The 23,623-nt window shown below is 41.4% G+C and overlaps 2 protein-coding genes across 2 annotated transcripts; both read left to right on the top strand.

Annotated features, from left to right (window-relative positions):
* Positions 1-2,704: 2,704 nt before the first annotated feature.
* On the top strand, positions 2,705-12,494 carry LOC132404662 (transmembrane protease serine 9-like). Its single transcript, XM_059988981.1, has 6 exons — positions 2,705-3,414; positions 4,234-4,299; positions 6,414-6,582; positions 6,887-7,146; positions 7,478-7,611; positions 8,695-12,494. The coding sequence occupies exons 1-6, from the start codon at positions 3,273-3,275 to the stop codon at positions 8,857-8,859; spliced, it is 936 nt and encodes a 311-aa protein (XP_059844964.1). The 5' UTR covers positions 2,705-3,272; the 3' UTR covers positions 8,860-12,494.
* A 3,057-nt stretch (positions 12,495-15,551) lies between these two features.
* LOC132404658 (transmembrane protease serine 9-like) lies at positions 15,552-23,251 on the top strand. The gene is made up of 6 exons (XM_059988978.1): positions 15,552-16,261; positions 17,101-17,166; positions 19,284-19,452; positions 19,757-20,016; positions 20,348-20,481; positions 21,563-23,251. Exons 1-6 carry the CDS (start codon positions 16,120-16,122, stop codon positions 21,725-21,727), a joined length of 936 nt encoding a protein of 311 aa, XP_059844961.1. The 5' UTR covers positions 15,552-16,119; the 3' UTR covers positions 21,728-23,251.
* Positions 23,252-23,623: the final 372 nt, after the last annotated feature.

The raw sequence follows: 23,623 nt of genomic DNA, 5'->3' as shown, positions 1-23,623 counted from the left end.
ACTCCTTTATCTGCAACTTCAAGTTCAAACTGTACAACATTCGGATTTCTGAGTACGTTGCCATTTCTCCTTGGTAAATCTTCCTACTCGTTATTGCCACCTCTGTGGCAATTTGGAATGAGCAAACAAAGCTAAAATTAGTAAAAACATCTGCATAACTTAAATACAAAATAAAATCCTGCAGGTAGAAGGTTCTGCTTGATGCAATATCTCAACCTTACGTGTCAACTATCTTTATCTTTACAGATGCTGCCTGAACTGTTGAGTTCTTCTTGCAGTTATCTTTTTCGTTCCAGATTCCAGTTTTGTGTGTCAACTTTAACAATACATCCTGGAAAATAAATCAAAGACTATTTTGCCTTAGGTGATAAATGTCCTACTTACACTTATTTCCAGCATACCATTCAAGCCATTTTGCCTGTTCCTTAACATTGTTCCCTCGATCAAGTCCTAACCGTGAGACATGACCTCAGTCACAATTAAGTCCGAAGCCCTGACAAGAGACTGAAAAATAAAAAGTCGGTCAACATTTCTATGAAATGCTCCAGGGGTGCTGCCTTCTGGAAGAGGTACTAGCTAATTATTACTGAATAAAATAAAGAAAGGAACAGCCTGTTTGTTCTTTATTCTGACTCATCAAGCTTCAAGATGTTTAGTGTCATTTCCAGTACACTAGTGTAAAGGAAAACAAAATAATTATTACTCCAGATCTAATGCAGCACAGAAAAAAAACACACACTAAGTTAAAGAACACTATAAAACCACAATAAATGTAAATACACAAACTAACTCATAAAAAACAGATAGCATGCACATAAAGTGACAGTTGGGGCAGGAGTGCCTGGACATACGATGATTCTAAGAGGAAATGATAAAGGAGTGGTGGTGGGGCATGTGGAATGAGGTTTAGTGGGTGGAGGTTTACTGCTTGGGGAAAGCAAATGTTTTTGAGTCTAGTGGTCCTGGTGTGAATGCTACGTAGCCTTTCCCTGATGGGAGTCCATGAGTAGAGTGCGTGGGATCATTCATGATATCGGTGGATTGTTTCCCACACCTTTCTGTTCTCTATGTCTTTGATGGTGGGTAGGCTTGCGCTGGTGACGCGATGGGCAGGTTTAACCACCTGTTGTAGAGCCTTCCTATCTGCCACCATGTAGTGAAGCATCCAGTTAGGATACTCTGTAGAAGATTGTGAGTATTGATGTGCAGTAGCTCAGTCCAGCCTCCTCAGAAAACAGAGGCATTGACGAGCTTTCTTGATTGTCTGGGATGTGTTCTGGGACCATGAGAGGTTGTGTGTGATGTGCACTCCCAAGAGCTTGAAACGGCTTACAGTTTCCACTGCTGTGCCACCGATGTAAAGAGGGATGTGAGTTTTGTGAGTTCTCACGAAGGCGAAAACCATCACCTTGGTCAATGCTAACGTTGACGAAGAGGTTATCTGCGTGGCACTTAGCCTTGGACTCCTCTACCTCTTTTCAAGTCAAGTCAAGACACTTTTTATTGTCATTTTGACCATAACTGCTGACACAGTACTCCGTAAAAACAAGACAACGTTTTTCAGGACCATGGTGCCACATGAAACAGTACAAAAACTAGACTGAACTACGTAAAAAAACACAGAACAAAAAACTGCACTAGACTACAGACTTACCCAGGACTGCATAAAGAGCACAAAACAGTGCAGGCATTACAATAAGTTATAAACAAGACAATAGGCACAGTAGAGGGCACTAAGTTGGTGCCAATCCAGGCTTCGGGTATTGAGGAATCTGATAGCTTGGGGGAAGAAACTGTTACATATTCTGGTCGTGAGAGCCCAAATGCTCCGGTGCCTTTTCCTAGATGGCAGGAGGGAGAGGAGTTTGTATGAGGGGTGTGTGGGGTCCTTCATAATGCATATTGATGAGTAGGCCATCTCATCATTGTTGGTGTCCTGTCATTTCATGAGGCATGCCAGTGATATTAAACCTGACTTTTTTCCTCATCAGTGAACTTTACAATGTGATTACTTAGGTGCTTGACGGTGCAATCATGTGCGAGCAGAGCACACAGCCCTGGTGGGCACTGAGTTCAGGATGAAAGGGAGGAAGGAGAGTCTAACAGTCAAAGATCCAACCTCGCTAAACAGATTACTTGGTCACAGTCACATTACAGTTTCTGGCCTTTGTTGTGTTTCCTGTAATAATAATTACCTTTTAAACTAATTTCATTTGCCGTGCAATTTCTACTACTTTGCTGTGAGGAATTTTTATTTTAGCAGTTTTCTGTGTTCTGTTAGAATGAATGTTTTGGCTTCCACTAAAGATAAGAAGCCATGTTGCCCAACTTAAGAACGTTGTGCCAACCAATCAGATCTGTCTGGGTACGTGTGGTAACTTTCTGCCCAGTAGAGAGCTGGGTGGGATGAGATTTCTGAAGGACAGTAATCTGGTTTGTGTCTTTTAGCAGGAGCTGTGAAGTGGGGCAGAAGGGAAGATAATCGCCCAATGCCATTTGAAGGAGAGACGCCATTGTGCAAGTTTTTGTCCAAATGAATGGCTCCAAGGAGTAAGTACCAATAGTCCTGTGTTAGCCAGTTCGTTCGAGGGAAGTCGAACTGTGACTGATGTCTTCATGCAGACTGCGGGGTTCAGCACGTGAGTATTGCGATATACCCGAACTCCTGCGCCGTATCGGTCCCTGCAGTTCCGTTGGATTCATCAGCTGCGTGGAGAGGGGAAGGGCAATAAATTGCTCTCCATATCGTACCACACCCAACGATATGCACGGTCGACCCGGACCGAAGCAGGGCCGCAAATTCCATCTCTGTCACCTACCCCACCCACTCAGAAGTTCTTCCTCAACTCATCATTGTTCCTCCAGTTTTCAACCTCCCACGATCATTAACAAATGCAAAAGAAAGGATTCTATTTCCTCCTGGAGTTCAGACAGCTGAAAGAGCGGGGGAAAAGAAGCCCTTTTTTCACACTTTGGTCAGGCCGTTTAACTCATTAACGAAACAGCGCGCTCGTCAACTTCCCGCACGTACCAACAAATTCATCCCACTTGTCGGACCTGCTTGTACTTGTTTCGCGAGCTCGCCAATGAAAGTCGGTTAACGGCAGATGACCGCATCGGGACACGGAAAATTACGCATCGGCTCCTACCTGGGGGCAGATGACGTCACGCGCCCATCTGGATAAGTTGCGGCCGGTTGGCGCGTCGTCTTCATTCCTCCCAGGTGGTTGCTATCCGAGAGTAAGCAGAGGACCTGCGCTCCAGTGGTCAAAATGAGCAACGTGAATGTAGAATCGGCCAAGACCGAAGAAGTGAAGACTCGGATACCGACGGACAGACTTTTAAAGATACTAGCAATAACAACAACCACGCTGTTTGTCTTAATAGCTGCAGCACTGACTGCTTTTATATTAGGTGAGAGGTTTTGCATTTTAATTGTCGGCAACTAGTTTGATTTGAATTTCTAAATTAATCTCTCTTGCCTGACAGTGATTGTTTTAATTCTCAGGAAGTTGATTATTCCATAGGCGGTTTGTGTCTGTAAATGAAACGTTAAGCTTCTTTCAAACACGCACAGAATTCTGGAGGAACTCAGCCAGTCAAACGTGCCTTACTTGCTGAGTTGCTGTGGCATTTTGTGTGTTGCTCAAGATTGGCAGCTTCTGTAGAATCCCGTGTTTGTGCTAAACTTCTTTCAAACTATGCCTTTCGTAATAGTTCTGATAAGGGGGCTGCATCCCTCTCGACGTGTTAGATTCTTTCCATGCTAACGCTTCCTAAAGACTATTGAAGTATATGTCAATTTTGATTTGCGGCTCTTTGTTCTTGTGCTTTTGATGTAACTTTGGGATCTTGATGCAAATTTGCGGGTGTTGGGTCTCTCGAAAACTGCGCGCTTGACATGCTACTCAGCTGAATGGAAGGTTTGCGCTTGCTTTCAGTTCAATAGAGTGAGCATTGAATTGGACTAATTTAGTGATATGATCTAGCCAAATGTCTCCTGTAATATAACCAGCCACCTTCTGGTGAAGGGATAGATAGATGCAGGAGCATCTTATCTAGGAAACGAACTCTGTCGAAATGAGTGTAAATGAAACATGATGAATATCTCACTTTGAGTTTCTATCATTGGGCCAAATATAATTAAACTGACTCGAGTTTTGTTTAATAAGTGCAGATGTGTTAATGTTGGTTGGCGATGTATAGTAACTTTGTAAATGTTCTATATTACAGTCTTTTACTTCTCTCACAAATGCATGGAAAATGAGGCTTGCAGAACATCAGATTACGCTGCCTGTGGTAAGTAATATGAATGCAGGTGGACCTTTCAGTCTTCAGTACTCACTACCCAACAACTTTATGCTGAACTCTTATTCTCCCCACATTTCCATCACCTCCTTTCCAGATTGTGCCCTTTGGCCACTATAAATTGGCCTCGTTTTAGGCAAGGAACCTCAGTCCCTTGTGTTCTTGAATTGAGAGTGGGGAGGGAGAAGTGAAGGTGGATGAGGAGCAGGAAACATCAGAGCACCTAAACCACAACAATGTTGTCAGGAAAAGAGTGAGAACACCATATTGCACCAGAAGTTCGAATGAACCAGGGTTACTGGAGTCGTGAGGCAGTCGCTGTGCCACAGTGCTGTCTGGCTGCACATTATTCTTAGATTGCCTAATGAATGAATCATTGAGAAAATCTGCTATTATTATAGTCCTGCTGCTATTATTTGAAATGAGACTCAAAATAAACTGCCTCTGGAGGCTTTAACTTGAAAAGCAACTCGAATAGCTTTGGATTCAAGGTTCTGTACACAACGATACTGAATACTCATAATCTAGATTTACTTCTGTATCAACTGATTTTTCAATGCAATGGCTTTTTTTGCAAAGCGTGTAGAAGGGTGATAAAGCTGAACTGTAGAAATTTACCAGATTAAAACCCGAAATGGTAGAATACAGATTATAGTATGTTCAGTGGTGATGTTCTCTGAAGTAATAGGAGAAAATGTAGTTGGTACTCAGTGTACTTGAACACAAAAGCCCAAGTGGATTAGTTAATTAAGCCCTTCACCCCTTATTGGGGCATAGTCTACCAACAGCAGCTCACCAGTCTTCTGTAGTCTTCAAGTTGTCCCCAGGTGTAGTCCATCTTCTTGATTTCAGCTTCAGGGTCGCATCACCAGGTATCCTTTGGCCAGTCTCTCTTCCACTTTCCCTGGGGAGTCCTCTTTAGTGCTTGGCTTGCACAGACTGCGTCCTAATCATCTCCATCTTCCTGGCTTCCATGGGCTTGTGGTTTCGCCATGCATCTTCTCGGCAAAGATGCGTCCTTTCTCAGGGATGAGGCCTTTGGAGTTTCTGTTGGCAATTCTGTAGCTCTGGGTTATTACGGGATGGGGTTGCTAGCCCCATCTCCTTCTGCAGCTGGACTTGGGATCATCCATGGTGGAGTTAATCAGGCTGGGTCATGGGAATACAGTGGATTCCAGTTAATTGGGACAGGTATACTTTGGCCCAACGAGGTGGCTGTCCCAATTAGCTGAAGTTTCATGGAAATATATGAAAAAAAGTCAAGCTACCATTTAACTGAGAAAGAACTTGTATAATTAAATAAAATGCAGGACAAATTGAAACACCACTGATGCTACTACAGTACTATGAAACTCAGTTCCTAATAGTTAGCAAAGGAGGAATTCATCTCGAGTATGCTGTGTAAGTGAACAAGGTCAGCACTGACACCTAGTGCAGATAATGGACTGCCTTCATATAATGCTTTTGACAATTACATCCTTTAATCTTCATTTTCAGTGTAACATTCAAGATGATCATCGATACCTTCACATTCTTCAGAGTGTCTAACTGACTGAAGTAGTGAAATTGTTTCATTTTCACTCCTGGCCACTTCTGGCATCTTAAGTCTGGAACTGTTTTCTCACTGCTGTTTCAAGCATTCAGATTGCCTTACTGCTTTATTTCTTGTGAACTATCAGTGACCAAAGTCACTGCTTTTTGAACACAAACACATACAACTGAAAGTTTTTTTAAAACTGTTTGCTGTCAGCACAGTGTTGTTTAACAGCCACACAAGTTCACATGACTGATTCTAGTTAGAAACTGTTTGCACATTTTCTTCTGTCCCAATTAAGCAACATAGTGTCCCAAATAAACAGGGGAATCCCAGCTATTTTCTTGATTTGTTTTTGCTCTTTAAGAGTTGTCCCAAATAACCGGCTGCCCTGGTTAGCAGATGGCCCAGTTAACTAGCGTGTACTGTACTTTGTTTTGGCATCTTGTGAAAATAGTTAAGTTCCTGATAAGGAAGTGAATCAAAGCTTTTGAATTGTGATTTTAACAGATCAAGAGGGCAAATCTTTGATGGCTTGGCATATTAATCTACTTTTTTTTCCTTTGAACAGGTTGTGGTCAACAGAAAACTCGATCTGAGAGAATTGTAGGTGGACTGAAGACCTATGGTGGCGAGTGGCCTTTTGTAGCCAGTATACAGTTGAACAACCGACACGTCTGTGGAGCAACACTTATCTCGTGTAGGTGGATTTTAACAGCTGCACATTGTGTCAATGACAGGTAAATGCAACGTTCCCCCACGGCAAGCTATTGTAAAGTATTGTTTTGCCTTGCACTGTAAATTGTAATTGCATGGAAGCAGAGATGTCTGTATTGTTGCTACATTTAATTATATATTGAAGGCAACCTGTTTCAGATGTGTAATATAAAGTGCCACACTCTGCCAATTAAGTACTTTGTGCAAATACTTTAGTAAATATTCTAATTGCATTTTAAGGAAATGTTTAATTGATTCAAAGATGGATACGCGAGGCCTTGTGTTTAATCGTCACAGCCTAACATTTGCTTTCCCTCTAAATTCTAGTGATATACAGAACTGGACTGCAGTGCTTGGAATCAATTTCTTGGCTCAGCCAACAAGCAGTGTACAGAAACGAAAAATTTCAAAGATGGTCGTTCACCCCGAGGCAACATCGTCCTTTAATTATGACGTTGCCCTGTTACAGCTGTCACAGCCAGTTGAATACACTGACTTTGTCCAACCAGCTTGTCTACCTGCACCCACAACATCCATTTCTGGCAGAAATTGTACAACCGTCGGATGGGGAAAAACAAGTGAAAATGGTACGGGTCAGACTTGTTGAATTAGCCATCTTCCATAGGTTACCTAAGATAAGCTTTTACATGATCTGTTCTGGTAGTATAGGTCTTGGGTTTAAAACAAGAACAAGCCAAGCTTGGAAAGAATAGTTTTTTTAAAAATTGCTGATATTTAAGGGAAGTAACTTTCTGGCAAGATCATTTGGATTTTTAAAATTGTTTAAATTGCAGATTGTTTAAAATGCTTGGCCATTTATCTAGGGTGTTGTGATGCAGCATAGGGGTGACTGACACTTCACGTATGTTGCCATTGTTTTGGACTGCATATTAACTTTGTGCTGTTCATTGCCAATAGGAGAGGACAGTGGAAGTCTTTTGAAGACTGAAGTGGAAGTTTTCAGCAACAGCCGATGTCGGCATTACCTGCCCAACATAACTGAACAGATGATCTGTGCGGGGGTGGCTGAAGGTGGAAGAGATGCATGTCAGGTATGGAGTTATTTGATTAGTTTTTTTCTGTGGGATGCCATGCTCTTCAGGTTAATTATATCTAATCACTTGCCATGAAATGGTAACTCAGTATTAGACCAAGCTTTTGCAGGTGAATGAATGGGGATACTGTGGAGTAATCAAGTTCTCATCATTAAAATTGTGGCAATTTCATTAGGGTCTGATAGCTTGGCTGTAATGTTGGAGCTGGCTTAATCGATGGTAGAGTGACTGAAATGGTGCAGCTTGTTTATAAATACATTGCTCAAACTGTAGGGAGCTAGTTTGAACAGATTGCTTTCCACTCATCTTTTTGGAATTGACATGTGACATTTTCATTCTGTCTCCTTCACTAAATCCTTTAGCAAGGAAAGGTGTGCATGCCCTTCCGTGCATTTACTACTCACTGGGTATATCCAAGAATTGGAGACGAGCAATTGTTCTTTTAAGATTAGTGCAGTCATTTTGTAGCTGTTTTTCTGTAGCTTTCTAAAGCAAAGCTAATTTATCCTTGTGATTATACAAAAACTCAAAAATCCCACGTGCAACCCTTTTCAAAATAACTGCTGCATTCTGCATCTCAGTGGTTACAATTTCCAACAGGGCAGTTGGAAAGCACTGAATTCTGGTGTAATAACCACTTAGGCTTGTATCAGATGGAGTAGTAATAATTTATGGAGCAATTTTCATACAATGTACTTCGAAGTGCAAACATGAAAATGCAAGACAGATCTTAGTGAAGAGATGAGATGTTAGTTCAATAGGTTTTGAGCTGGCACTGCCGACTGAATCTGCATCCCTTGTAGTTTAAGGTACTGAGTTGCACAGTTTTGGAGTGTAGTTCAAGAAAAGCTGAGTAGTGTGAGATTCATTTTCTCCTTTCACTTGCTGGTAAGACGGCACTCGGTATCCAAGATGAACATAATGAATTGCATGAATAGAAATACTAGAAAAGGCTTGTCGGTCCGAAGTATCTATGGAAAGGAACTAACACTTTGGGTTTGAGATGTGTAAGGATAGTTGGGGTTGCATGGTGATCTCCAAGTGTAACATATCCTCAACCTTGCTTTCTTTTCTTCCCAGGGAGATTCTGGAGGACCATTGCTGTGCCAAGATGAGGGTTCTCAGGCATGGTTATTGGCAGGAGTTGTTTCCTTTGGAAGAGGCTGTGGAAGACCTCATCAGCCTGGTGTATATATGCAGACAGTGTCTGTTCGAAATTGGATAATGGAAAATACAAATCAATAGCAGCCTCATTTGTGACAGTCTTTCTAGGAATTTGCCTAGATTTGTTGTGTTTTTAATACTTCCACCCCATATAGAAGTCTGTGTGGGAAATACTGTAGCTTTGGAAAAAAGCTTTCAATTTGAGCCTTAGTATAACAAGTCCCATTTGGAGAACATCTGGATTTTGAACTGTCCAGCTCTATGGCAATCAACCAGCTAAAGCATAGTGCTGTTGTCATTTGTATTTTTAATAGCATTACTATTTATTAAATGGATTGCTTAAATGGTCTCCTTGGAAAAGTATACGTTAGAAATATAAAAGATTCTGTTAAACTTATTATTTGGCCATACCATGGCTATTTAACCATCACAAGTGGTGGAATTCTGTATGTTACAATGTAACAATTTATAAAATGTACTGTTCACTAATGTAATGTAAGATGTGTCCAACTGTTTGCAATAAAAATATAATTTAAGATTATAAAGTTTGTCTTTAAAGCTGTGTAATTCAGAAGGGAGAACAGTGATGCATTTTCTTAAATTCATCACTACTGTACACTCGTAGTCTTTGCCCATTGGGGGAAAACAGCAGTCCTTTACCATTTGCATTGTCCTGATAATCATAAGGTCACAGCTGATCTTTTACTGTAATACCAATTTCCTGACCTAATTCCATAATCACTTAATTTTACAATGTGCTCCTTCCCAAATTATATCCCTATGTTCCACTATGCAGTATTCCATTTTTGTCAACAGAAGAAAATACCATTGATAGGGAAGACTAATTCATCAAATCTGCACAGTTCCAATCCTCAAACCAGAGTGAAAATAACTTGCATTTATAGCGAAGCCAATGAATTATGATAACTGTACTACAGGACATAAAGCATTTAATTAGTGCACAGGAGGGTCCCATGTGTTACAGAGGACCAGAATGTTTTGAAATATCCTGTGGTAGGGTGGGGGAGATTTGGTGAAGCCCTTAGGCAAAATAACCTCAAACACTTTCTCTTGAGAGCAGACAAGTGGCAATAGGTTAATTCCTAAAATTAAAGGGTTAATGTATGTAGTGCGGTTGAACAAATTGTGCTTATCCCAAGCACCAAAGAATACACCTTATTGAAAGATACAAGAATTTGAGTGTGGCCAATGCTAACTGGATGCCTTTCCACCAATGGGGCTTTGTAGAACAAGGGTCCGTCAGTGAGGCAAAAGGAGGTGCCCATTTCAGAGGACTTCCAGACCAGTGAAGGCAAAGTGATTAAATGGCGCAAATTAGAGTCATTTGGATAAGATGGAGACGAGGGGTGCTAAGGTCACAACTGGATCAAATAGGATCTTGCTAGAGGGTGTGACATGGAGGAAGGGCACTTTGTGCTCTTATAAGAGGTTCCACGTCTACTCATGGGTTGACAGGGTGCATATTGGCATGCTTGCCTTTATTAGTCAAGGCGTTGAATTCAAACGCCAGCAAGTTATGTTGTAGCTTTATAAAACTCTAGTTAGGCTGCTTCTGGAGTTTTGCAAACAAGTCACCCCACCAAAGGAAGGATGTTGAGGCTTTGGAGAAGGTGCAGATGAGGTTTACCTGGATTAGAGGGCATGTGCTTTCCTGAGAGTTTGGACAGACTTGGTCTGTTTTCTCTGCAACAGCAGAGGCTGAGAAGAGATCTGATAGAGGTTTAAAAGATTATGAGGGGCATAGTTAGAATAGACAGGCATTATCTTTTTTTAAAACCAGGAAATACCTAATGTCAGAGGGCATGCATTTAAGATGAGAAGGGATAATTTCAAAGGAGATGTGAGGGGCAAGTTTTTACAGAGATTGGTGGGTGCCTGGAATGTGCTGCATGGTGTGTTGGTAGAGGCAGATATGTTAGAAACATTTAGATAGGCACATGAAAGTGAGGAGAATTGGAGGATGTGGATATTGAGGAGGCAGAAGGGATTAGTTTAATTGGCCATTTGATTACCAATTTAATTGGCTCAGCACAACATTTGGGGACAAAGCGCTTGTTCCTATGTTGTATTGTTCTATGTTCTCTGTTGGAATTGTTTTTAATACTTATTATAAACTATGCTTAAGCATTGTAATTTAATTTGTAATTTCACTGACATTTGAAGTGCCAGAGATGTTTGTAAAGGGGCGTCTTGGAAGCATAGCAGTTAGTGCAATCACCTTACAATGTTATCTATCACCGATCAGGGTTTGATTCCTGCTGTGGTCTGTAAGAAACTTGTACGTTCTCCCAAGTTGTTACGTACCCCGTAACTAGGTCACTTACCAGCAAAGATAGAGAGGTCCGTTGAAGTCTGATGGTACTAATTTTAAAAGTCTTTATTTATAAAGGGGCACAAAAATAAGATTAATACAAACATTCAGATAATATATGTCGTCACTACTCAATCTAAAAGCGCAGGTCTAATAATAACCATCAATAAGAAACAGCTCGATCGTTTGTCTAGGGGATAATATATTGTCCGATGGAAATATAAAAGTCACTCAGTTCCTGCAGGCTTCAGCCTTTGGGGACCACTGGGTTTTCACTTGTTGGAGAAAGAGAGATTTGTGAGAAAAGAAACTTGCCCGGGCCTTTTATGAAGCAAATCCGTTGAATCGGGAAAGTTGGTTCCCCGTTGTTAGTTCACGAATATCGGTTCTGTGGTACCTGCCACCGGCTCCCAAGCAAGGGGAACCGAACGCACGTGGCTTCCTTCAAATGGCTTCCCGCTGCTACGGGATCATTAGCGTTTCTTCTGGTGCGTCTCTCTCCCATTTCCTGGGTCTACTGACCCCCCCCCCCCCCACTAGGGCTCTTGCGATTCTCACAAAGGAGGGGGCTGCGGACATAACAAGACCAAGTTGTTGGGTATACTTAAAGAGGAGGGTGATGGTTTCTTGATTAGCAAGGATATCCAAGATTATGGGGAGAAGGGAGGAGAATGGGGTTAAGAGGGATAATAAACCAGTCGTGATTGAATAATGGAGTAGACTCAATAGGCTGAATGGCTTCATACTGCTCCTATGTCTTATGGTCTAAGGGATTTCTGTACAATATGCAGGGCCTGACTGTTCTTCCGAGTGGTCATCCATCTCCACTCTTTCTGTATTTGTGGAGTGACTAGCACACTAAACCTACTATCTACCATAATGTTCAGGATGTGGAAATCACATAGCTGTCCACGTACAGCTCCAACTGTTCTAGCCAGCCCAGCAGTAACTGCATTAATCAATAATCTATACTCACCAATGACCGTGCTCCCAAATCAATACTCCATTAAAGAATAGCCCATTGATATCGGGCCATATATCATTAACTCTCCCTTTCCATGAAGGAACTTCACCAAAGTTGTCATTCACTTTGGTACTCAGTGACTCAGAAACATCAAATCTTCTTGTGGAAAGTAATCCACAATATGGACCAGCTGGGTTAACAAACCTGATTATATGCTTTAGCATATCTTGTCCACATGCGCATACAGTCTAGAAATGCCATTAGAAGTGAAATAATGATTAACTAGAAACTTAACCCTGATATGGTGTCGGAAACATGAATAGTTCAGGTCAGGGGTAGGTTAAAAACTGACAGTTGATGGACACCCCAGTTACCAGGATAAACATTCAGACTCTCTACCATCATGCATTATGGCTGAGTTTGCCATCGACAAACTATAATCCATTAACTTCATAAACAGGGTTAACAGAACCTTGTTTATACTGTATATTCAGTAATAATTAGCTAAGACCTCTTCCAGAAGGCAGCACCCCGGAACATTTCACAGAAATGTTGACCGACTTTTTTATTTTTCAATCTCTTGTCAGGGCTTCGGACTGAATTGTGGCTGAGGTCATGACTCACGGTTAGGACTTGATCTAGGGAACAATGTTAAGGAACAGGCAAAATGAGTTCATAAACAGAATAAACAGGGTTCATAAACAGTATCTCCCAAACCCCGACCCTCTACCTCTTAGAAGGACAAGAATACATCCCTATTACAACTCCATTATCTGCAACTTCAAGTTCAAACTGTACAACATTCGGATTTCTGAGTACGTTGCCATTTCTCCTTGGTAAATCTTCCTACTCGTTATTGCCACCTCTGTGGCAATTTGGAATGAGCAAACAAAGCTGAAATTAGTAAAAACATCTGCATAACTTAAATACAAAATAAAATCCTGCAGGTAGAAGGTTCTGCTTGATGCAATATCTCAACCTTACGTGTCAACTATCTTTATCTTTACAGATGCTGCCTGAACTGTTGAGTTCTTCTTGCAGTTATTTTTTTCGTTCCAGATTCCAGTCTTGTGTGTCAACTTTAACAATACATCCTGTAAAATAAATCAAAGACTATTTTGCCTTAGGTGATAAATGTCCTACTTACACTTATTTCCAGCATACCATTCAAGCCATTTTGCCTGTTCCTTAACATTGTTCCCTCGATCAAGTCCTAACCGTGAGACATGACCTCAGTCACAATTAAGTCTGAAGCCCTGACAAGAGACTGAAAAATAAAAAGTCAGTCAACATTTCTATAAAATGTTCCAGGGGTGCTGCCTTCTGGAAGAGGTATTAGCTAATTATTACTGAATAAAATAAAGAAAGGAACAGCCTGTTTGTTCTTTATTCTGACTCATCAAGCTTCAAGATGTTTAGTGTCATTTCCAGTACACTAGTGTAAAGGAAAACAAAATAATTATTACTCCAGATCCAATGCAGCACAGAAAAAAAACACACACTAAGTTAAAGAACACTATAAAACCACAATAAATGTAAATACACAAAATAACTCATAAAAAACAGATTGTATGTACATAAAGTGACAGTTGGGGCAGGAGTGCCTGGACATACGATGATTCTAATAGGAAATGATAAAGGAGTGGTGGTGGGGCATGTGGAATGAGGTTTAGTGGGTGGAGGTGTTGATCACCTTTACTGCTTGGGGAAAGCAAATGTTTTTGAGTCTAGTGGTCCTGGTGTGAATGCTACGTAGCCTTTCCCTGATGGGAGTCCATGAGTAGAGTGCGTGGGATCATTCATGATATCGGTGGATTGTTTCCCACACCTTTCTGTTCTCTATGTCTTTGATGGTGGGTAGGCTTGCGCTGGTGACGCGATGGGCAGGTTTAACCACCTGTTGTAGAGCCTTCCTATCTGCCACCACGCAGTGAAGCATCCAGTTAGGATACTCTGTAGAAGATTGTGAGTATTGATGTGCAGTAGCTCAGTCCAGCCTCCTCAGAAAACAGAGGCATTGACGAGCTTTCTTGATAGTGTGGGATGTGTTCTGGGACCATGAGAGGTTGTGTGTGATGTGCACTCCCAAGAGCTTGAAACGGCTTACAGTTTCCACTGCTGTGCCACCGATGTAAAGAGGGATGTGAGTTTTGTGAGTTCTCACGAAGGCGAAAACCATCTCCTTGGTCAATGCTAACGTTGACGAAGAGGTTATCTGTGTGGCACTTAGCCTCGGACTCTTCTACCTCTTTTCAAGTCAAGTGAAGACACTTTTTATTGTCATTTTGACCATAACTGCTGACAAAGTACTCCGTAAAAACAAGACAACGTTTTTCAGGACCATGGTGCCACATGAAACAGTACAAAAACTAGACTGAACTATGTAAAAAAACACAGAACAAAAAACTGCACTAGACTCAGACTTACCCAGGACTGCATAAAGAGCACAAAATAGTGCAGGCATTACAATAAGTTATAAACAAGACAATAGGCACAGTAGAGGGCACTAAGTTGGTGCCAATCCAGGCTTCGGGTATTGAGGAATCTGATAGCTTGGGGGAAGAAACTGTTACATAGTCTGGTCGTGAGAGCCCAAATGCTCCGGTGCCTTTTCCCAGATGGCAGGAGGGAGAGGAGTTTGTAGAAGGGGTGTGTGGGGTCCTTCATAATGCATATTGATGAGTAGGCCATCTCATCATTGTTGGTGTCCTGTCATTTCATGAGGCATGCCAGTGATATTAAACCTGACTTTTTTCCTCATCAGTGAACTTTACAATGTGATTACTTAGGTGCTTGACGGTGCAATCATGTGCGAGCAGAGCACACAGCCCTGGTGGGCACTGAGTTCAGGATGAAAGGGAGGGAGGAGAGTCTAACAGTCAAAGATCCAACCTCGCTAAACAGATTACTTGGTCACAGTCACATTACAGTTTCTGGCCTTTGTTGTGTTTCCTGTAATAATAATTACCTTTTAAACTAATTTCATTTGCCGTGCAATTTCTACTACTTTGCTGTGAGGAATTTTTATTTTAGCAGTTTTCTGTGTCCTGTTAGAATGAATGTTTTGGCTTCCACTAAAGACAAGAAGCCATGTTGCCCAACTTAAGAACGTTGTGCCAACCAATCAGATCTGTCTGGGTACGTGTGGTAACTTTCTGCCCAGTAGAGAGCTGGGTGGGATGAGATTTCTGAAGGACAGTAATCTGGTTTGTGTCTTTTAGCAGGAGCTGTGAAGTGGGGCAGAAGGGAAGATAATCGCCCAATGCCATTTGAAGGAGAGACGCCATTGTGCAAGTTTTTGTCCAAATGAATGGCTCCAAGGAGTAAGTACCAATAGTCCTGTGTTAGCCAGTTCGTTCGAGGGAAGTCGAACTGTGACTGATGTCTTCATGCAGACTGCGGGGTTCAGCACGTGAGTATTGCGATATACCCGAACTCCTGCGCCGTATCGGTCCCTGCAGTTCCGTTGGATTCATCAGCTGCGTGGAGAGGGGAAGGGCAATAAATTGCTCTCCATATCGTACCACACCCAACGATATGCACGGTCGACCCGGACCGAAGCAGGGCCGCAAATTCCATCTCTGTCACCTACCCCACCCACTCAGAAGTTCTTCCTCAACTCATCATTGTTCCTCCAGTTTTCAACCTCCCACGATCATTAACAAATGCAAAAGAAAGGATTCTATTTCCTCCTGGAGTTCAGACAGCTGAAAGAGCGGGGGGAAAGAAGCCCTTTTTTTACACTTTGGTCAGGCCGTTTAACTCATTAACGAAACAGCGCGCTCGTCAACTTCCCGCACGTACCAACAAATTCATCCCACTTGTCGGACCTGCTTGTACTTGTTTCGCGAGCTCGCCAATGAAAGTCGGTTAACGGCAGATGACCGCATCGGGACACGGAAAATTACGCATCGGCTCCTACCTGGGGGCAGATGACGTCACGCGCCCATCTGGATAAGTTGCGGCCGGTTGGCGCGTCGTCTTCATTCCTCCCGGGTGGTTGCTATCCGAGAGTAAGCAGAGGACCTGCGCTCCAGTGGTCAAAATGAGCAACGTGAATGTAGAATCGGCCAAGACCGAAGAAGTGAAGACTCGGATACCGACGGACAGACTTTTAAAGATACTAGCAATAACAACAACCACGCTGTTTGTCTTAATAGCTGCAGCACTGACTGCTTTTATATTAGGTGAGCGGTTTTGCATTTTAATTGTCGGCAACTAGTTTGATTTGAATTTCTAAATTAATCTCTCTTGCCTGACAGTGATTGTTTTAATTCTCAGGAAGTTGATTATTCCATAGGCGGTTTGTGTCTGTAAATGAAACGTTAAGCTTCTTTCAAACACGCACAGAATTCTGGAGGAACTCAGCCAGTCAAACGTGCCTTACTTGCTGAGTTGCTGTGGCATTTTGTGTGTTGCTCAAGATTGGCAGCTTCTGTAGAATCCCGTGTTTGTGCTAAACTTCTTTCAACTATGCCTTTCGTAATAGTTCTGATAAGGGGTCTGCATCCCTCTCGACGTGTTAGATTCTTTCCATGCTAACGCTCCCTAAAGACTATTGAAGTATATGTCAATTTTGATTTTTATGGTGCAAATTTTGATTTGCGGCTCTTTGTTCTTGTGCTTTTGATGTAACTTTGGGATCTTGATGCAAATTTGCGGGTGTTGGGTCTCTCGAAAACTGCGCGCTTGACATGCTACTCAGCTGAATGGAAGGTTTGCGCTTGCTTTCAGTTCAATAGAGTGAGCATTGAATTGGACTAATTTAGTGATATGATCTAGCCAAATGTCTCCTGTAATATAACCAGCCACCTTCTGGTGAAGGGATAGATAGATGCAGGAGCATCTTATCTAGGAAACGAACTCTGTCGAAATGAGTGTAAATGAAACATGATGAATATCTCACTTTGAGTTTCTATCATTGGGCCAAATATAATTAAACTGACTCGAGTTTTGTTTAATAAGTGCAGATGTGTTAATGTTGGTTGGCGATGTATAGTAACTTTGTAAATGTTCTATATTACAGTCTTTTACTTCTCTCACAAATGCATGGAAAATGAGGCTTGCAGAACATCAGATTACGCTGCCTGTGGTAAGTAATATGAATGCAGGTGGACCTTTCAGTCTTCAGTACTCACTACCCAACAACTTTATGCTGAACTCTTATTCTCCCCACATTTCCATCACCTCCTTTCCAGATTGTGCCCTTTGGCCACTATAAATTGGCCTCGTTTTAGGCAAGGAACCTCAGTCCCTTGTGTTCTTGAATTGAGAGTGGGGAGGGAGAAGTGAGGGTGGATGAGGAGCAGGAAACATCAGAGCACCTAAACCACAACAATGTTGTCAGGAAAAGAGTGAGAACACCATATTGCACCAGAAGTTCGAATGAACCAGGGTTACTGGAGTCGTGAGGCAGTCGCTGTGCCACAGTGCTGTCTGGCTGCACATTATTCTTAGATTGCCTAATGAATGAATCATTGAGAAAATCTGCTATTATTATAGTCCTGCTGCTATTATTTGAAATGAGACTCAAAATAAACTGCCTCTGGAGGCTTTAACTTGAAAAGCAACTCGAATAGCTTTGGATTCAAGGTTCTGTACACAACGATACTGAATACTCATAATCTAGATTTACTTCTGTATCAACTGATTTTTCAATGCAATGGCTTTTTTTGCAAAGCGTGTAGAAGGGTGATAAAGCTGAACTGTAGAAATTTACCAGATTAAAACCCGAAATGGTAGAATACAGATTATAGTATGTTCAGTGGTGATGTTCTCTGAAGTAATAGGAGAAAATGTAGTTGGTACTCAGTGTACTTGAACACAAAAGCCCAAGTGGATTAGTTAATTAAGCCCTTCACCCCTTATTGGGGCATAGTCTACCAACAGCAGCTCACCAGTCTTCTGTAGTCTTCAAGTTGTCCCCAGGTGTAGTCCATCTTCTTGATTTCAGCTTCAGGGTCGCATCACCAGGTATCCTTTGGCCAGTCTCTCTTCCACTTTCCCTGGGGAGTCCTCTTTAGTGCTTGGCTTGCACAGACTGCGTCCTAATCATCTCCATCTTCCTGGCTTCCATGGGCTTGTGGTTTCGCCATGCATCTTCTCGGCAAAGATGCGTCCTTTCTCAGGGATGAGGCCTTTGGAGTTTCTGTTGGCAATTCTGTAGCTCTGGGTTATTACGGGATGGGGTTGCTAGCCCCATCTCCTTCTGCAGCTGGACTTGGGATCATCCATGGTGGAGTTAATCAGGCTGGGTCATGGGAATACAGTGGATTCCAGTTAATTGGGACAGGTATACTTTGGCCCAACGAGGTGGCTGTCCCAATTAGCTGAAGTTTCATGGAAATATATATAAAAAAAAAGTCAAGCTACCATTTAACTGAGAAAGAACTTGTATAATTAAATAAAATGCAGGACAAATTGAAACACCACTGATGCTACTACAGTACTATGAAACTCAGTTCCTAATAGTTAGCAAAGGAGGAATTCATCTCGAGTATGCTGTGTAAGTGAACAAGGTCAGCACTGACACCTAGTGCAGATAATGGACTGCCTTCATATAATGCTTTTGACAATTACATCCTTTAATCTTCGTTTTCAGTGTAACATTCAAGATTATCATCGATACCTTCACATTCTTCAGAGTCCCTAACTGACTGAAGTAGTGAAATTGTTTCATTTTCACTCCTGGCCACTTCTGGCATCTTAAGTCTGGAACTGTTTTCTCACTGCTGTTTCAAGCATTCAGATTGCCTTACTGCTTTATTTCTTGTGAACTATCAGTGACCAAAGTCACTACTTTTTGAACACAAACACATACAACTGAAAGTTTTTTAAAAACTGTTTGCTGTCAGCACAGTGTTGTCTAACAGCCACACAAGTTCACATGACTGATTCTAGTTAGAAACTGTTTGCACATTTTCTTCTGTCCCAATTAAGCAACATAGTGTCCCAAATAAACAGGGGAATCCCAGCTTTTTTCTTGATTTGTTTTTGCTCTTTAAGAGTTGTCCCAAATAACCGGCTGCCCTGGTTAGCAGATGGCCCAGTTAACTAGCGTGTACTGTACTTTGTTTTGGCATCTTGTGAAAATAGTTAAGTTCCTGATAAGGAAGTGAATCAAAGCTTTTGAATTGTGATTTTAACAGATCAAGAGGGCAAATCTTTGATGGCTTGGCATATTAATCTACTTTTTTTTCCTTTGAACAGGTTGTGGTCAACAGAAAACTCGATCTGAGAGAATTGTAGGTGGACTGAAGACCTATGGTGGCGAGTGGCCTTTTGTAGCCAGTATACAGTTGAACAACCGACACGTCTGTGGAGCAACACTTATCTCGTGTAGGTGGATTTTAACAGCTGCACATTGTGTCAATGACAGGTAAATGCAACGTTCCCCCACGGCAAGCTATTGTAAAGTATTGTTTTGCCTTGCACTGTAAATTGTAATTGCATGGAAGCAGAGATGTCTGTATTGTTGCTACATTTAATTATATATTGAAGGCAACCTGTTTCAGATGTGTAATATAAAGTGCCACACTCTGCCAATTAAGTACTTTGTGCAAATACTTTAGTAAATATTCTAATTGCATTTTAAGGAAATGTTTAATTGATTCAAAGATGGATACGCGAGGCCTTGTGTTTAATCGTCACAGACTAACATTTGCTTTCCCTCTAAATTCTAGTGATATACAGAACTGGACTGCAGTGCTTGGAATCAATTTCTTGGCTCAGCCAACAAGCAGTGTACAGAAACGAAAAATTTCAAAGATGGTCGTTCACCCCGAGGCAACATCGTCCTTTAATTATGACGTTGCCCTGTTACAGCTGTCACAGCCAGTTGAATACACTGACTTTGTCCAACCAGCTTGTCTACCTGCACCCACAACATCCATTTCTGGCAGAAATTGTACAACCGTCGGATGGGGAAAAACAAGTGAAAATGGTACGGGTCAGACTTGTTGAATTAGCCATCTTCCATAGGTTACCTAAGATGAGCTTTTACATGATCTGTTCTGGTAGTATAGGTCTTGGGTTTAAAACAAGAACAAGCCAAGCTTGGAAAGAATAGTTTTTTTAAAAATTGCTGATATTTAAGGGAAGTAACTTTCTGGCAAGATCATTTGGATTTTTAAAATTGTTTAAATTGCAGATTGTTTAAAATGCTTGGCCATTTATCTAGGGTGTTGTGATGCAGCATAGGGGTGACTGACACTTCACGTATGTTGCCATTGTTTTGGACTGCATATTAACTTTGTGCTGTTCATTGCCAATAGGAGAGGACAGTGGAAGTCTTTTGAAGACTGAAGTGGAAGTTTTCAGCAACAGCCGATGTCGGCATTACCTGCCCAACATAACTGAACAGATGATCTGTGCGGGGGTGGCTGAAGGTGGAAGAGATGCATGTCAGGTATGGAGTTATTTGATTAGTTTTTTTCTGTGGGATGCCATGCTCTTCAGGTTAATTATATCTAATCACTTGCCATGAAATGGTAACTCAGTATTAGACCAAGCTTTTGCAGGTGAATGAATGGGGATACTGTGGAGTAATCAAGTTCTCATCATTAAAATTGTGGCAATTTCATTAGGGTCTGATAGCTTGGCTGTAATGTTGGAGCTGGCTTAATCGATGGTAGAGTGACTGAAATGGTGCAGCTTGTTTATAAATACATTGCTCAAACTGTAGGGAGCTAGTTTGAACAGATTGCTTTCCACTCATCTTTTTGGAATTGACATGTGACATTTTCATTCTGTCTCCTTCACTAAATCCTTTAGCAAGGAAAGGTGTGCATGCCCTTCTGTGCATTTACTACTCACTGGGTATATCCAAGAATTGGAGACGAGCAATTGTTCTTTTAAGATTAGTGCAGTCATTTTAGCTGTTTTTCTGTAGCTTTCTAAAGCAGAGCTAATTTATCCTTGTGATTATACAAAAACTCAAAAATCCCACGTGCAACCCTTTTCAAAATAACTGCTGCATTCTGCATCTCAGTGGGTACAATTTCCAACAGGGCAGTTGGAAAGCACTGAATTCTGGTGTAATAACCACTTAGGCTTGTATCAGATGAAGTAGTAATAATTTATAGAGCAATTTTCATACAATGTACTTCGAAGTGCAAACATGAAAATGCAAGACAGATCTTAGTGAAGAGATGAGATGTTAGTTCAATAGGTTTTGAGCTGGCACTGCCAACTGAATCTGCATCCCTTGTAGTTTAAGGTACTGAGTTGCACAGTTTTGGAGTGTAGTTCAAGAAAAGCTGAGTAGTGTGAGATTCATTTTCTCCTTTCACTTGCTGGTAAGACGGCACTCGGTATCCAAGATGAACATAATGAATTGCATGAATAGAAATACTAGAAAAGGCTTGTCGGTCCGAAGTATCTATGGAAAGGAACTAACACTTTGGGTTTGAGATGTGTAAGGATAGTTGGGGTTGCATGGTGATCTCCAAGTGTAACATATCCTCAACCTTGCTTTCTTTTCTTCCCAGGGAGATTCTGGAGGACCATTGCTGTGCCAAGATGAGGGTTCTCAGGCATGGTTATTGGCAGGAGTTGTTTCCTTTGGAAGAGGCTGTGGAAGACCTCATCAGCCTGGTGTATATATGCAGACAGTGTCTGTTCGAAATTGGATAATGGAAAATACAAATCAATAGCAGCCTCATTTGTGACAGTCTTTCTAGGAATTTGCCTAGATTTGTTGTGTTTTTAATACTTCCACCCCATATAGAAGTCTGTGTGGGAAATACTGTAGCTTTGGAAAAAAGCTTTCAATTTGAGCCTTAGTATAACAAGTCCCATTTGGAGAACATCTGGATTTTGAACTGTCCAGCTCTATGGCAATCAACCAGCTAAAGCATAGTGCTGTTGTCATTTGTATTTTTAATAGCATTACTATTTATTAAATGGATTGCTTAAATGGTCTCCTTGGAAAAGTATACGTTAGAAATATAAAAGATTCTGTTAAACTTATTATTTGGCCATACCATGGCTATTTAACCATCACAAGTGGTGGAATTCTGTATGTTACAATGTAACAATTTATAAAATGTACTGTTCACTAATGTAATGTAAGATGTGTCCAACTGTTTGCAATAAAAATATAATTTAAGATTATAAAGTTTGTCTTTAAAGCTGTGTAATTCAGAAGGGAGAACAGTGATGCATTTTCTTAAATTCATCACTACTGTACACTCGTAGTCTTTGCCCATTGGGGGAAAACAGCAGTCCTTTACCATTTGCATTGTCCTGATAATCATAAGGTCACAGCTGATCTTTTACTGTAATACCAATTTCCTGACCTAATTCCATAATCACTTAATTTTACAATGTGCTCCTTCCCAAATTATATCCCTATGTTCCACTATGCAGTATTCCATTTTTGTCAACAGAAGAAAATACCATTGATAGGGAAGACTAATTCATCAAATCTGCACAGTTCCAATCCTCAAACCAGAGTGAAAATAACTTGCATTTATAGCGAAGCCAATGAATTATGATAACTGTACTACAGGACATAAAGCATTTAATTAGTGCACAGGAGGGTCCCATGTGTTACAGAGGACCAGAATGTTTTGAAATATCCTGTGGTAGGGTGGGGGAGATTTGGTGAAGCCCTTAGGCAAAATAACCTCAAACACTTTCTCTTGAGAGCAGACAAGTGGCAATAGGTTAATTCCTAAAATTAAAGGGTTAATGTATGTAGTGCGGTTGAACAAATTGTGCTTATCCCAAGCACCAAAGAATACACCTTATTGAAAGATACAAGAATTTGAGTGTGGCCAATGCTAACTGGATGCCTTTCCACCAATGGGGCTTTGTAGAACAAGGGTCCGTCAGTGAGGCAAAAGGAGGTGCCCATTTCAGAGGACTTCCAGACCAGTGAAGGCAAAGTGATTAAATGTGCGCAAATTAGAGTCATTTGGATAAGATGGAGACGAGGGGTGCTAAGGTCACAACTGGATCAAATAGGATCTTGCTAGAGGGTGTGACATGGAGGAAGGGCACTTTGTGCTCTTATAAGAGGTTCCACGTCTACTCATGGGTTGACAGGGTGCATATTGGCATGCTTGCCTTTATTAGTCAAGGCGTTGAATTCAAACGCCAGCAAGTTATGTTGTAGCTTTATAAAACTCTAGTTAGGCTGCTTCTGGAGTTTTGCAAACAACTCACCCCACCAAAGGAAGGATGTTGAGGCTTTGGAGAAGGTGCAGATGAGGTTTACCTGGATTAGAGGGCATGTGCTTTCCTGAGAGTTTGGACAGACTTGGTCTGTTTTCTCTGCAATAGCAGAGGCTGAGAAGAGATCTGATAGAGGTTTAAAAGATTATGAGGGGCATAGTTAGAATAGACAGGCATTATCTTTTTTTAAAACCAGGAAATACCTAATGTCAGAGGGCATGCATTTAAGATGAGAAGGGATAATTTCAAAGGAGATGTGAGGGGCAAGTTTTTACAGAGATTGGTGGGTGCCTGGAATGTGCTGCATGGTGTGTTGGTAGAGGCAGATATGTTAGAAACATTTAGATAGGCACATGAAAGTGAGGAGAATT

This window comes from Hypanus sabinus, chromosome 14 (genome assembly GCF_030144855.1).
Source record: "Hypanus sabinus isolate sHypSab1 chromosome 14, sHypSab1.hap1, whole genome shotgun sequence".
Lineage (NCBI taxonomy): Eukaryota > Metazoa > Chordata > Chondrichthyes > Myliobatiformes > Dasyatidae > Hypanus > Hypanus sabinus.
This window is presented reverse-complemented; position numbering and strand designations above follow the sequence as displayed.